The sequence below is a fragment of the Plecotus auritus genome (assembly GCF_963455305.1).
Source record: "Plecotus auritus genome assembly, chromosome: 12".
NCBI lineage: Eukaryota > Metazoa > Chordata > Mammalia > Chiroptera > Vespertilionidae > Plecotus > Plecotus auritus.
In genome coordinates this window covers 31,630,288-31,645,307 of record NC_137778.1, presented here as the reverse complement: position 1 = coordinate 31,645,307, position 15,020 = coordinate 31,630,288, and the positions used below count along the sequence as shown (strand labels likewise).

Here is a 15,020-nt window from a genome sequence, read left to right as displayed (position 1 = left end):
CATTCTGAAGCCTCGTCATACAACCCAGGAGGGAGGCAAGAAGAGGGCTGAGAAGCAAGTTGAGCAAATGGAAAATATTCTGCACAGAAAAAAACTTAGAAAATTTAGCTTCTGTACGGTTAAACGAAGATATTCAAATTCACTAGGTTATGAACAAGACCCACTTTGGTTGCTTTCTGTGCAACCAAAGGCAGTAACAGAAAAGAAAAAAAAGATAGTAGGCTTTAGTGTTGGATTGTCTGGGTTTGAATCCTACACTTATCAATCCCACTTATTAACTATGTGACTTTGGGTAAGTTACAGAACCTCTAATCCTCACTTTCTTCATAGGTAAGACATGAATTACAGTACTTCCCTCATAGGAGTTGTTTGCAAAATTACAAGTCACTTAGGTACATTATTTACTCTTTGGTACATTAAAAATGTATTAAATTGCCCAGATGATGTGGCTCAGAGGTACAGCATCAATCCATGCACCAGGAAGTTACTGGACAGAGCACATGCCCGGGTTGCAGGCTTGATCCCCAGGAGGGGGCATACAGGAGGAAGCTGATCAATGATTCTCTCTCATCATTGATATTTTTCTCTCTCCCTCTCCCTTCCTCTCTGAAATCAAGTATGTATGTGTGTGTGTGTGTGTGTGTATAAATAAAAGAATCAACCAATGAATGCACAAATAAGTAGAACAAACTGATGTTTCTCTCTCTCTCCCTTCCCCCTCTCTTTACAATTTATAAAAAATTAAAATAAATAAATAAACTGCAACAAAAATAAGAGCTGTATAATTTGTAGCTCACCAAACAGATATAAGAAACCTATCTAGCTCCTGAGACTTAAACAGGGGGGAAATAAAGATGTCAGAACCAGGTATCCTTCTGGTTTTAGAACCAATGTATCAGTAAGAAACTTACCTCAGATGCCATGGCTCTCTTGTTTCCAGAAGCTGTTAAAAAAAAAAATACACAAAACACAATTATAAGTGTGTACACACACACACACTCAAGACATCTCTATCCTGCACACTGAAACAATCAGGGTTTGAGTCAAATTAAACCTAACAATGAGCTCTTGCCTCTTGCTCTGTGCTACCTTTTGGACAGAGATTTTAAAAGTCCCTTCCTCTTTCTCCCTAATATTCAGAGCCCTTGAGTACATTCCATTCCTGTTCTAGTCCCTTTTCTTACTCAAGTGTTCATATTTTCTCAGAGAAATAGACATGTTCTTGATACATTACCCATCAGAGTCAGAGGGTCTCATTTGATACCATGGCTGAAAGAGAAAGGGCGTAAGAGACCCAAGACTAATTGGAAAGTCTGGGGCTTAGTAATTTTTCCTGTAGAACTAGAAGGGTGAGAACTTTTAGAGCATATCTATGGTGATTTACTCCTCTCTAATTATTTCAGCTCTTCAGAAAGAACTGATCTGTGAAGAAAGAGGCTAAGGATGAGAAAATGCAAAATCGAAGTAATGAAAAAGCATTCAGTGAAAACAGAAACTGATTCTGCATCCCTACAGCCTCATCTTCATTTCTGCTGTAAACTCAACAGGGATTTGTTGGCATTTACTTACTTACTAAAGTAAGTTTTACTTACTAAATATTTAATCAGTGCAGGTATGTGTGCAGTTAAATCTCATTATTATTTATGACTTTTATTCATTTAATTTTAGAAAAGATTTCAAGAATAAGTATGTTCAGAAAGTGACAAAAGACTATCTATAGAAAAAGGTACTCTGATTAAGTCAGTTCTTCAGGGTTTGCCATCCCCATAACCTTCATCCATGATCACATCAGAGCTACATCATCACTCAGGAAGGCAGACCTTCCTTCCCTTTCATATTGGAGAATGTTGGCCTTTATATTCATTGATTACTGATTATCACATCAATCTAGCTCTAAAGAATTCAAAAGGAATAAAGATTAGCCATATTAAAGAAAATTAAAAAGAGGAGTCCAAATGGGATGAATCTTCAATAACATAATACCCGAGTAGGAAGACCCTAGTTTCAGTCCATATATAAAGATTAATGGTGAGGCAGCAACAGGGACACATGCAATCAGGTAAAGCCCTAATTATAATTGTTTAAGACAAATGGCCAAGCGCCCTGAGAATTTCAGAATATAGCTGGGCTCAGAGAGGTTAGAACAGCTCCTAGTAGCACAGACCAAGTATTTCTGGTACCAATAAGCAGAGCAGCAAAATTTCCTTCCTCATGGTGAGTCGGAATGGCAAAAAATGAGGAACAAGATAGTTTTCATTTCTCTTCCAAAAAAGGGGGCAAGGGAAATATCACTTAGCTGTGAGGGAGACATACTGCATAAAATAAGCCCCCCAAAATGGGAGGAAAAAAACGTCAGTGCCCAATAATCTACGTCTTTTGTAGGATGCTTCATCTTCAATAATGCTGACTTCAGCTGGGTGAAAGATTAGGAAAATTAAGACTGGAACCCTAAGCTAAAGCCAGGATGACTCAGATTTATAATTAAAGCTCTACTGACTTACTACAAAATTTAAGGTGTCTACCAACAAAAACAATAGTCAAACCTTTTATATTTTACAACCTTTTAGCCAAGTGCAAGTCAACATGCTGAACTATTTAAAAATTCGAAGACCTGGGTTCAAACCCTTGTTATATCAGGCAAATTGCTCTATTTAACTAAAAGAAAAGAAACCTAAATTAGGTTATATAAAGATTAGATAAGCTAAATTCAAAGTACTTTATGGACTATGAAGTGCTAAACAAATATGTTGCCAGATGTGATTTCTAATGCAAGAGCAAAGTTGAGTCCATAGTAAGGTTTAATGTTCAATTACCTAGCCCATCATAAAATTTTAATTAGCATTTCAAAGTACTTGGCTCCTCCCAACCCCCCGCCCCAAACATACCCTCCTGAAAGTACACACACATAACTATGGAATCAGTGATTCTCAATGAGGAAATCAGTATACTTTCAGTTCTGAAGACAAACACTGATTCTGGACTCCTTGATCAGTACCTGGCCGACCCTTCCACTTTTCCCCCCAAGGAAGGGGTTTGGAAGGGATCTGGAAGAACCAAGAAAAGCCAATATCTAGTCCTAGTCTAACATTCTCACCTACAAAATATGCAAGGAGTAATTGGACAAGTTAAATAATGGAGGGAAAAAAGCAGATAAATGATTTCAAGGCAGGGTCTAAGTTGGGGCTTTCTAACTTCCAAAAGTTCTACTTTGCTACCTTTCCTGGTTTTATGACACAAACATATGGCTCTAGGGCTGCTAACTCCTTTTTTTTTTTTTTTAATATATTTTATTGATTTTTCACAGAGAGGAAGGGAGAGGGATAGAGAGTTAGAAACATCGATGAGAGAGAGAGATCGATCAGCTGCCTCCTGCACACTCCCCACTGGGGATGTGCCCGCAACCAAGGTACATGCCCTTGACCGGAATCGAACCTGGGACCCCTCAGTCCGCAGGCCGACACTCTATCCACTGAGCCAAACCGGTCAGGGCATAGGGCTGCTAATTCTTGCAAAGTATGCAGAATGAGGGTGGGAGAACTTCACTCAATGGAATTTTGGTGCCAACTACTTGGCTATTTGTAACTGCAAAGCTGGGATTTACCCAAGAACACTATAGCTGAAGCAGTCAGAAATATATTGGGGTTTAAATAATAATAGAACAAATAATAGGAAGGAGGAGAATCAGGACCCAAGACTCAGTCTCTTTCTTGCCTGAAGTTTTGCCTACTGGGCACAGATCAGAGCTCCAACCTACCAAAGATGAATGTAAGGGAAGAGAAAAATGCTTAGAGAATTTTACCAGTGTTAATATAACACCCAGCTTGGTTCAGAAACCCAATGAAGAGCAGAGTGACATTTCAGGAAACCAGGTACCATCTGCTAAGGATTGACCAAATAGCCCAAAGCTCTGCCAATGAGAAACTGTCCACTGAGGAAGTACATGAGACTAGAGTCACCAGCATTGTACCTGTTCATCTCATAATCAAGCTCTCTTCTTTATGTACAGGGAAAGAAAGGGGGGGTGGAGGAGACACAGAGGGAAGGGGGGAGGAAGAGGAGAAGTGGGGAGAGGGGAAGAAGTCGAGAAAGAGGTAAAAGACCAACTCAGCATGGCAGTACCCGGCTTGGTAATAATGACAGCCAACCACTGAGATTCATCCCTATGACTAACACTAAAATATTATTCAAAAGGAAGTTTGTTTTCTAGCATCTTTGTGGAAAATACTTTCTGATAAGGATATAGTACCACTTTAAAATCCCTATCCATGATTCATATATATCATCCTCTTTTTGGGTAGGGAAACTGAGTGGAGAGAATTCCAATGTTGAAATTAACTTTTTTTCAAAGAAAAACTTTTTTCCTGAGTAATTTTGGAAACCGTCTCTCCCCTTCTAAGTCAAAACTCTGGAGGACTATTACAATATGGCCATATTATCATTAGTTCACTCTAGGAAATGTGGCATGTGCTATAAGAAAGGAGAGAGCATGTTACCCAACAGTGGGTTATAGAAGCTGACAGCTTAGCTATAAAAGCTATTGAGAAGGTTCTAAACTAGCTTTTCTTCACTGGCTCAATTTTAACACATCTCAGCACCAGTTCGATGCAAAATTATTTCTGCTCCTCTCCATTCGTTTATTGAACAACTACTTACTGATCACCTGTTATATGTCAGAAATTATGTTAGGTACTCTTGGAAGTTATGTTCCTGACCTGGAGGAGCTCATAATATTTCTACTTTTTCTCCATCACTTGGGCATCTCCATATTATCCTATTTCACCTTAATGCTGACTATAAGACTAAAATGAAATGCTGACACATTTTTAGAAAGGCTATTTCTCTCCACTGACCAAACAATGTATATTTTTATAGCACTTTAAAAGTTTACAAACATTATCTTGTTTGGCCCTCAAAATAATACAACAGGGTATGGGAATTGTTTTAATTAAGAGCTTAAGAGATGTATCCACCAAATATGATGTGTAAAAGTTGTTTGGATGCTCATTAGAAAATAAGCTACAGCCCTAACCGGTTTGGCTCAGTGGATAGAGCGTCGGCCTGCGGACTGAAAGGTCCCAGGTTCGATTCCGGTCAAGGGCATGTACCTTGGTTGCGGGCACATCCCCAGTGGGGGGTGTGCAGGAGGCAACTGATCTATGTTTCTCTCTCATAGATGTTTCTAACTCTCTATCCCTCTCCCTTCCTCTCTGCAAAAAATCAATAAAATATATTTAAAAAAAAAAGAAAATAAGCTACAGATTTCTGAGACAGGGGCCTTGAGAGGAGAAATTAACCTTCTTTAATTTTGCATATGTGACAATTGCTATCATAGTAATGATTACAACTCCCTCTCCCCTCAAAATAGTCCTTATCTGTAGAAATACATTCTGAAGTATTTATGGCTGAAATCACATGAAGACTGGGTTCACTTTAAAATATCCCAGGGGGCCCTGACCGGTTTGGCTCAGTGGATGGAGTGTCGGCCTGCGGACTCATGGGTCCCAGGTTCGATTCCAGTCAAGGGCATGTACCTTGGTTGTGGGCACATCCCCAGTGGGGGATGTGCAGGAGGCAGCTGATTGATGTTTCTCTCTCATCAATGTTTCTAACTCTCTCTCCCTCTCCCATCCTCTCTGTGAAAACATCAATAATATATATATATTTTAAAAAAAATAATAAAAAAATAAAATAAAATATCCCAGGGGGTGGAGGTGAGAGACTGGAGAATAATAGATGCAAATTTGGCAAAATGTTGCTGTTGAAGCTAGTTGATGGGTAATGGAGGTTCATTACACTATTCTCTATACTCTGTGTATGTCTGAAAAAATTTACAATTAAAAGTTTAGGGGAAAAATACCATAGAAGAAAAGAAAGCAAGTCTAGATAGATAATTAAGCTTCTTCATATGAGCTGGCTTCTTTCTGAGAGGTTTTCTCTAGTAAAAGCAAGCATCAAGGATGAAGTACTAACAGAAATTGTTTTTGTATTATACAGAATTCCCAATTCATGTCCAAAGTTTATTTCCTTCATGACTATGGGACTCCTCCTTATTAACAGGCCCTGGACCAAGAAGCACTGTAAACAACTAGCTAATTTTGCACTACTGGAAGCAAAAAATAAAGCCATGACAAACAAGCTTCATCAGAAAGAATAATGGTTCAAGTAACTCATTTTGAGTGGGTCAAAAGACGATATAGAGCCAATCATAGTAATTTCAAGCCCTAGTTCCTCCACAGAAAGAAAAAAATGAAAAAGACCTAAAGAACCAACAGTGTACTCACTTTGGGATTTTTTTTTTAAACTCTAGCCTGGGTATGCTCAGTCTGGCTAAAATCGATAACTGTTAATGAAAGTTGATTTTTAAATAGAACAAGTTGAGAACGTAGTTTTTACAGCCATCAAGTGAAGCTACTGTCCATTTTCAAGCTAACAAATCAATAACCATTTATATTAAGAAAAAAGTCATTCAGAAAGGGCCTTTATGATTTTTAGTCTAATTTTTAAAATATAAATAAAAGTAGAGCATAAGGATGTGCTCAAAATCAGAGAGCAAAGGTGGTGACCAGGCCAGAATTGGAATCCACATTCCTAACCCCCAATTCAATTCTTTTTTTCTAAGCTATCTTTTTGTTTTCATTTCCTGGTGAACTTGAGTATAGGAGGAACAAGAAAGCACCTAAGAGAACTAGAATGCTCTAACAAATTAAATACATTTCAGAATTGCTAATGGACAAGATGAACACATATTTTCTTCCCTTGAGGTACCCCTTTCCCTTGGGACAAGAAAAATCTATTTTTCACATTCCCTGATAGAGGATTAAGAGCAGAATCCTCCTCCTTCAGTTCTTCTCAAGTAGGTTAACAATAACAACACTGTTCTTCTGGTAACAGTCATGTCATTAGCACAAATAGATCTCACTTCTCTTAGTGAGATTATCCTTGTTCTGAGCCACACAATGCCAGTGTTCTAAGAGAAGCAAATCTGTCTTTCAAGTCTGATACTTGAAAGAGCAGCCTCACAGATATTAAGGTCCTCACCAGTAGTAGAAAGTACTTTTTTGTCTTTGCAGTAAGACCTCAACAACTTTAACAGAGAGGGGGAAAGCTCCTTTCATTTCAGATTAGTTTTCCTCTTGGTGTATGAGGGACCTTGACTTGCTCTGATTAAAAGCATAAGGCTTATGATTACTGATTTTGCAATGGACAAAAAGAGGGCATCTGATAGGCAAACTCTGTTGTTTGTTTAGTTTCAGGGATCTTGGAATTTACTGTAGAAATCAGTTACTAATCCTCAGCATAAATTCACATTAAAACTTAAAAAATATTTCCTGAAAGAATGATTAATAACTCCACATATTATGCAACAGGAGGTTAGAATTTTGTTGCTTTTGTAAGGATAGTTAAAGTCAGAAGGAGAAGTTCCCTTCGGTACTAGTCTCTCCTTCACTAAGGACTACTGGTTCAGTCAGTACTCATTCAACAACAAATATTTAATTTGGTTTAAAGTCACGTTAGTTTGCACACAGACTTTCCAATTAGCGAAGGAGCAATTATAGCATAGTGGGTAGGATTGTGGGCTCTGAAATCAGAACACCTAGGTTTGCTAGGTATGAATATGAGATCCACTCTTTACTAACTAGGTAACCTTGGACAAGTTTATTAAAACTCTCTGGGCCTTGGTTACCGTATCTATAAAGTGGAGAAATAATAACATGTACCTCATAGGGCTGTTATGAGAATTAAAATAAGTCATATATAGCACTTAACATAATATATACTCTATAAATATAAGCAATTATTATCATTGTGAATTATGAAACCCCATCTACACGATAGGAAGAGTCAGGGGAAATGAGAGGTGCAACAGAGGAAAAAGAAAAAGAGTTGAGACTCATTTACTGCCCAGCCGGTGTGGCTCGGTGGTTGAGCATCGACCCATGAACCAGGAGGTCACAGTTTGATTCCCGGTAGGGGCTGGGTTTCGGGCTTGATCCCGTGTGGGGCGTGCAGAAGGCAGCCAATCAATGATTCTCTCTCATCACTGGTGTTTCTATCTATCTCTATCTCTCCCCCTTCCTCTCTAAAATCAATAAAAAATTTAAAAAAAAAAAGAGAGAGAGACTCATTTACTAAAACAAAAGGAAATGAAGTTATGGGAAGATTTTGAGGGAGACAAAAAGTTAGGGAGTTGACTGCTTCATATTACACAGTGAAACTGGGAGAAATATATTTCTCTGTTAAGAGCAGCTTTTTTTGGAGAGGGCAAGTAAATTATGTTTATAAGAAATACACAGCCTTCTCAGAAGAAGACCATGCACTACCACTACAAAAAATCTGCAATTGTTATGGGGAAGAGCGCTGGCTGCTAGTTACTGCGGAGCTCATGCTTCTTCAGCACAGATACACATCAGATCTACCTCTCTTACTCCTGACCCCACAGCACAGAAAGTGGAAACCTAAATGAGGAAAAACAGAAAGTTATCACTTATTTCTAGGATTGTACTTACTTACAGCAGAATAAGCATATCTTTTTGAAAACTCTAAAGTTTAAAATTATGAACAGGATCTGGCCTGATCCCCAACACCATACTGTGAAATGTGAGATAGTTTTTTTGTAGTTCTAAGTACTAGTAAATGTCCAAAAAAACAATAGAAAAAGAAGTTCTGGCAAAAAAAATTTCCAAGAATGGTCACAGAACTTGTAACCCAAATCATTTCTCTCTGGAGAGTTTCAGATTGGCAATAAATTTTGCAGGCTTTTGATCTTTTAAGAAAGAATAGTAGCCCTAGCCCTAGCTGGTTTGGCTCAGTGGCTAGAGCGTCGGCCTGCGGACTGAAGGGTCCCAGGTTCGATTCCGGTCAAGGGCATGTACCTTGGTTGCGGGCACATCCTCAGTAGGGGGTGTGCAAGAGGCAGCTTATCAATGTTTCTCTCTCATCGTTGTTTCTGACTCTCTATCCCTCTCCTTTCATCTCTGTAAAAAATCAATAAAAATATTAAAAAAAAAAAAATATAGTAGCCCTAGCTGTTTTTGCTCAGTGGTTAGAGCGTCAGCCCTCCAAACAAAGGGTCACAGGTTCAAGTACCAGTCAAGGGTGCGTACCTCACTACAGGTTCCCCAGCCCTCGTAGGGGCACGGGCAGGAGGCAACCAATCGATATGTCTCTCTCACTTAGATATCTCTCTCTCTATCTCTCTCTCCCTCCCTCCCTTCATCCCTCCCACCTCCTTTCCTCTTTCTCTAGAAATCAATGGAAAAAGTATCCACTCGTGAAACAATAACAACAAAAGAATATGCATACATTTTACTTGAGGATTTTCCTTTCATTCTTAGAGGGCAATCTGTCAATATCTAGGCAAATAGTCTTAAAAACAAAAATGTATAAATTGACCTAGAAGTGGGAATTTATCATAAGGAAACAGTCAAGTGGACAAAGATGGATATACAAAGATATCTAATGCAGCACTGTATAAAAATAACTATAATTGGAAAGATACCATAATTGGAAAGACTCTAAATGAACAACAGGGGATTCGTGATATAAATAGTGGTAAAATCATAAAATGGAATAGTATATAACCATTATTTTATTGTATACTTATAGATAGGATGTCATAGTAAGTTGTTGGAAAAGGTAAAAAAAAAAAAATTATATAGTACCATATTTTGAAAACATATTTATCTATAAATTCACATGTACTTACAGACATAAAAAAGGTCCAGAAGAGCATATACCAAAATGTTAAAATATGACTACCTTGGATAGTGGGGTTAGGTTAATTTTGTAAATTTAAATTTTCTCATCTATATAAATTTTCTATACAGGTGGCTTTATTATAATTCTCTTTACTTCATCACCCATTTTCCCCAGTAACTCACAACTCAACAGTCCCGCACATACAGACTCACATCACTCCCTGACCGACACATTAACTCAAGCTCATTACAATTACATTATACTGCTGCAGAGACAGACTAGAAGGAAAATGTGAAGAGAAATACCTCAAATGCTGCTAACAATCCCAAGCTACAAATAAGCATGACTTCTTTTTAAAAAATGTTTTATTTAAAAGAACAATAAATGTTTTAGAAAAAAAAAAATTTTTTTTTAAATTATTTTACTTAAAAGCATGACTCCTAGCCCTGCTGGTACAGCTCAGGTGGTTCCGTGTCCCAATACACTCAAAGATTGCAGGTTTGACTCGCAGTCAGGGTATATACCTAGGTTGTGGGTTTGATCCCCAGTTGGGGAGCATATGGGAGGAAACTGACTAATGTTTGATGTTTCTTTCTCTTTCTACCCCCTCCCTCCCTCTCTCCTCTTCTCCCTTCTCTAAAGATCAATGAACATATCCTTGGGTGGAGGATTTTTAAAAAAGCATGACTCCTGCCGAAACCGGTTTGGCTCAGTGGATAGAGCGTCGGCCTGCGGACTCAAGGGTCCCAGGTTCGATTCCGGTCAAGGGCATGTACTGTGGTTGCGGGCACATCCCCAGTGGGGGGTGTGCAGGAGGCAGCTGATCGATGTTTCTCTCTCATCGATGTTTCTAGCTCTCTATCCCTCTCCCTTCCTCTCTGTAAAATATCAATAAAATATATTTAAAAAAAAAAAAAAAAAAAAAGCATGACTCCTATATACTCACCTTCTCCACTACATATTACTTTTAGATGCCTATTCAACCTGAAACAAACCCATATCAGCATATATGAGGTTCCTTCTGAGGTTTATTTTTTATATCCTTCAGGATATAATTTCTCCTATAAAACAGGGATACCTGATTTCAACTCCTGATGATAAGACTTAAAAAATATCAAAGACCTAGCCTTTAAATTATGAAATCTTTAATGTTGCTAAAATAATTTCAAAATAGCTGGACCAGTCAAGTGCCAAAGTGGAAACCAATAAATTCTTGCTAAAATACAAAGGTGAATCATCACATTATTTCAGAAAATTTTTCTGAGTAACCCTGGACTAGTCTTAAGGAAACACTCCATGTTGGTCCTTGGCCTAACCCTAAATTGTGTTTATGGTGAAAAGGTACTGGAGGGCCTGGTTTCTAGTAACTAGTTAAAACATCACTGTGGCTCTCCATAAATTTGCTTGCTAATACTAAACCACTGGAGACTAAGATCCAAAATGTAGAGGAAGAGAAAAACCATCAATATGATTCTGCAAAATGTGAAAAAGGCAAACTTCAGAGGGAAGAATAAGTTGGGAATGAGAGATCATTGAAACAAAGGTATTTTCAGATAGTAAATAGCTCCAAAAAGAGAGTCCCCCACCCAGTGTGTGGAACAAAACAGAGTTGGCCTTAATACCAGAGCCTCTCCCAGCACTTTCAGAGCAGAAATATTTCCGTCAGAGATGAGATGACATCATCCACCAGATGAGAAACTAAGAGGCAGTACGTGACTGACTTCAGTGTTTAAAGTACACATATAAATTGGGGACACTACAGGCTGGCCGGATGTGCATTCCTCAGACAACTGGAATTGTGCCTGCACAGGTCATAGAGAAGCAGTCTCAGACACCCAACTCAATGACCTACCAATACTACTACATAAATATGTCAATAATTTCTACATAGATCACAAAAAGACAAGCAGGCTTTTCAGAAGCAAAATTTTAACTCTTAGGGGATGTCTTGGTTGCTAAGATTGAGAGACACACACACAATCATCCAACTTGTTTGCTGGACTACCTGAAGCAATCTCTCTGGTCCTCTTAACTTGAAATACTGAAAGTCATTTTAACTACTGTATAGTCTAGCAAGTGGGAGACACAATGTATTCTGCAAATTAAAATACTGAGAAATCGTCTAAAATGTCAGCCTGCCTCATGAGAAGTATTGCTGAGCACACAACTATAAGAGATAATGTTTTTTAAAAAAGTACTATTATTATACCCTCAATAAGGACTGAACCAAGCCAATTAAGAAGCCAAGCCATGCCCTAACCGGTTTGGCTCAGTGCATAGAGCGTTGGCCTACGGACTGAAGGGTCCCAGGTTCGATTCCGGTCAAGGGCATGTACCTTGGTTGCGGGCACATCCCCAGTGGGGGGTGTGCAGGAGGCGGCTGATCGATGTTTCTCTCTCATCAATGTTTCTGGCTCTCTGTCCCTCTCCCTTCCTCTCTGTAAAATATCAATAAAATATATTTTTTAAAAAAGAAGCCAAGCCACACTGCCCTGGCCCGTTTGGCTCAGTGGATAGAGCGTTGACCTGTGGACTGAAGGGTCCTGGGTTCGATTCCAGTCAAGAGCACATGCCTAGGTGGTGGGCTCGATCCCTGTAGGGGGCGTGCGGGAGTCAGCCAATCAGTGATTCTTTCTCATCATTGATGTTTCTTTTTTTTTTTTTTTAAATATATTTTATTGATATTTCACAGAGAGGAAGGGAGAGGGATAGAGAGCTAGAAACATCGATGAGAGAGAAACATCGATCAGCTGCCTCCTGCACACCTCCCACTGAGGATGTGCCCGCAACCAAGGTACATGCCCCTGACCGGAATCGAACCCGGGACCTTTCAGTCCGCAGGCCGACGCTCTATCCACTGAACTAAACCGGTCTCGGCCTCATCATTGATGTTTCTGTCTCTCTCTCCTTCTCCCTTCCTCTCTGAAATCAATAAAAATATATATAAAAAAAAGAAACCAAGCCACATCTCAGAGAAAAGTAAATTTTGCTTCCTAGCAAATGTCAATTTTTCCTAAGGATCTTCTAGGAAAAAGTCAGAAAGGCAAGGATGTTCCTAGAAACTAAAAGCTGGAAAGCAGTTCGATCTACCAGTCCTGGAGTCACCTTGTATAAGAACCAACTAAGCCCTGACAGGTTTGGCTCAGTGGATAGAGCGTCGGCCTGCGGACTGAAAGGTCCCAGGTTTGATTCCAGTCAAGGGCATGTACCTTGGTTGCGGGCACATCCCCAGTAGGGGGTGAGCAGGAGGCAGCTGGTTGATGTTTCTCTCTCATCGATGTTTCTAACTCTCTATCCCTCTCTCTTCCTCTCTGTAAAAAATCAATAAAATATATTTTAAAAAAAAAAAAGAACCAACTAAGTAGTGAGGAATGAGCCACAAATTTACTAATACAGCCTTAATGCAAGATCTTTGCAATGAGTAACAATCCTCTGAACTTTAGTTTTCTCATTGAAAAAATGAGGTTACATTATAATACCTGTTTTCCTCTAATAAAAAATTTTTGCTTCTCCTTCCACAAGGCAAATTATATGGCTCTCAGGTCTCAAAATGTATCTCTTGGCACAAATTTTGGCTGAAAATATGAAAAAAAAATCCAAGTCCTTCTTTAAAAGACCAAAGTCTCACCCTAACCGGTTTGGCTCAGTGGATAGAGCGTCAGCCTGCGGACTCAAGGGTCCCAGGTTCAATTCCGGTCAAGGGCATGTACCTTGGTTGCGGGCACATCCCCAGTAGGGAGTGTGCAGGAGGCAGCTGATCGATGTTTCTCTCTCATCGATGTTTCTAACTCTCTATCCCTCTCCCTTCCTCTCTGTAAAAAAATCAATAAAATATATTTTTTTAAAAAAAGACCAGAGTCTCCTGGATAGGCCACCTATGACAGAGAGGTATCTCAGATTGCTGTCAGACTGCCACCTCCTAATTCTATTTCCAAACCTGGCTCTATTTTGAAAAAAAAAAGTCTTGCTGAATTGGAATGTACATGTGCACAGGTAAGCTAATACATCCTACTCTAGTTAATTATATGTATATCCTAAAAAATAAACAAACAAAAAAACCTCTTCCCATTCTCTCCCAACTTCTCGTACTTACCTTCCTTTAGCCTAGTCAACATCACTGAACCTTTGGGGCAGTGTTTATTCTGGATTAATTCCATATTGCCCTGGACAGTGTGGCTCAGTATTTATAGCGTCTGTCTGCACACCGCAGGGTTGAGAAGGGTCGAGTGTCTGATCCCTGCCCGGGCAGGGCTCAGTGGTTGAGTGTCGACTTATGACCCAGGAGGTCACAGTTCGATTCCCAATCAGGGCACATGCCCAGGTTGCGGGCTTGATCCCCAATGTGGGGTGTGCAGGAGGCAGCTGGTCAATGATTTTCTCTCATCATTGATGTTTCTATCTCTCCTCCCTTCTTCTCTGAAATCAATAACAATATATTTTTTAAAAAGTAAAAAATATCCTCAGGTGAGGATTTAAAAAAAAAAAAAGAAAAAGAAAAATATAAGGCAAATAATAAAGTATTGAACTAATCTACTAGGAACCTGCCTTCCTCTCTTTTTGCCAAAATCTTCCTCAGACTCCAGCAATAAGGAGACTTTCCAAGAATCAGATGTTTATCAATTAATACATATTGTATATAGCCATCACAAATGAACAAAGTGAAGTTTCACAGAAGAAAAATGATTGAAGAAAAAGTTTAAAAAGATGGAGGGGTTGAGAAAAAAGTTCACGTCACCAGAAAAGAGTTAAAAGAAACAATAAGGCCCTGCCCGGTTTGGCTCAGTGGATACAGTGTCGACCTGTGGACTGAAGGGTCCCAGGTTCGATTCCAGTCAAGGGCACATGCCCAGGTTGCAGGCTCGATCCCCAGTGTGGGGCGTGCAGCAGGCAGCCGATCAATGATTCTCTCTCATAATTGATGTTTCTCTCTCTCCCTCCCTCTCCTTTCCTCTCTGAAATCAATAAAAAAATATATATATTTTTTAAAATAAGAAGCTCATAGGAGATATGAACAAAACAGGATCAACACATATGTAGAAACTAAACAATGCTCTTTTCACAGTAAAGAGTGGAGAAATGAAGTGCAATAGGGGAAATGGGCTAGGAAGGGGTTTCCTTTAGGAAACACCATCAGTCCTCTCTCTGAGACTGAATGTTTGGCTGATGTTTGGAACAGAGAGAAACAGAGAGTCCTCTGCCAGGCTATCAGAAAATAGCATACTTCCTGAAGTATACTTTTATCCTTGATCAAGAAAATATGTCCAGCCCTAACCGGTTTGGCTCAGTGGATAGAGCATCGTCCTGTGGACTGAAAGGTCCCA

General features: G+C 39.2%; 1 protein-coding gene across 3 annotated transcripts in view; it reads right to left on the bottom strand.

The window, feature by feature from the left end:
• PIP5K1A (phosphatidylinositol-4-phosphate 5-kinase type 1 alpha) overlaps positions 1–15,020 on the bottom strand; it is a 41,315-nt gene that overhangs the window by 20,402 nt on the left and 5,893 nt on the right. For all 3 annotated transcript variants that reach the window (XR_013959515.1, XM_080649489.1, XM_080649490.1), the window contains exon 2: positions 912–943. Coding sequence is in view for 2 of the 3 variants with exons in the window: in XM_080649489.1 (XP_080505615.1) it covers positions 912–943 (32 nt within the window). In the remaining variant the exon portion in view is untranslated. The remainder of the gene's footprint in view (positions 1–911; positions 944–15,020) is intronic.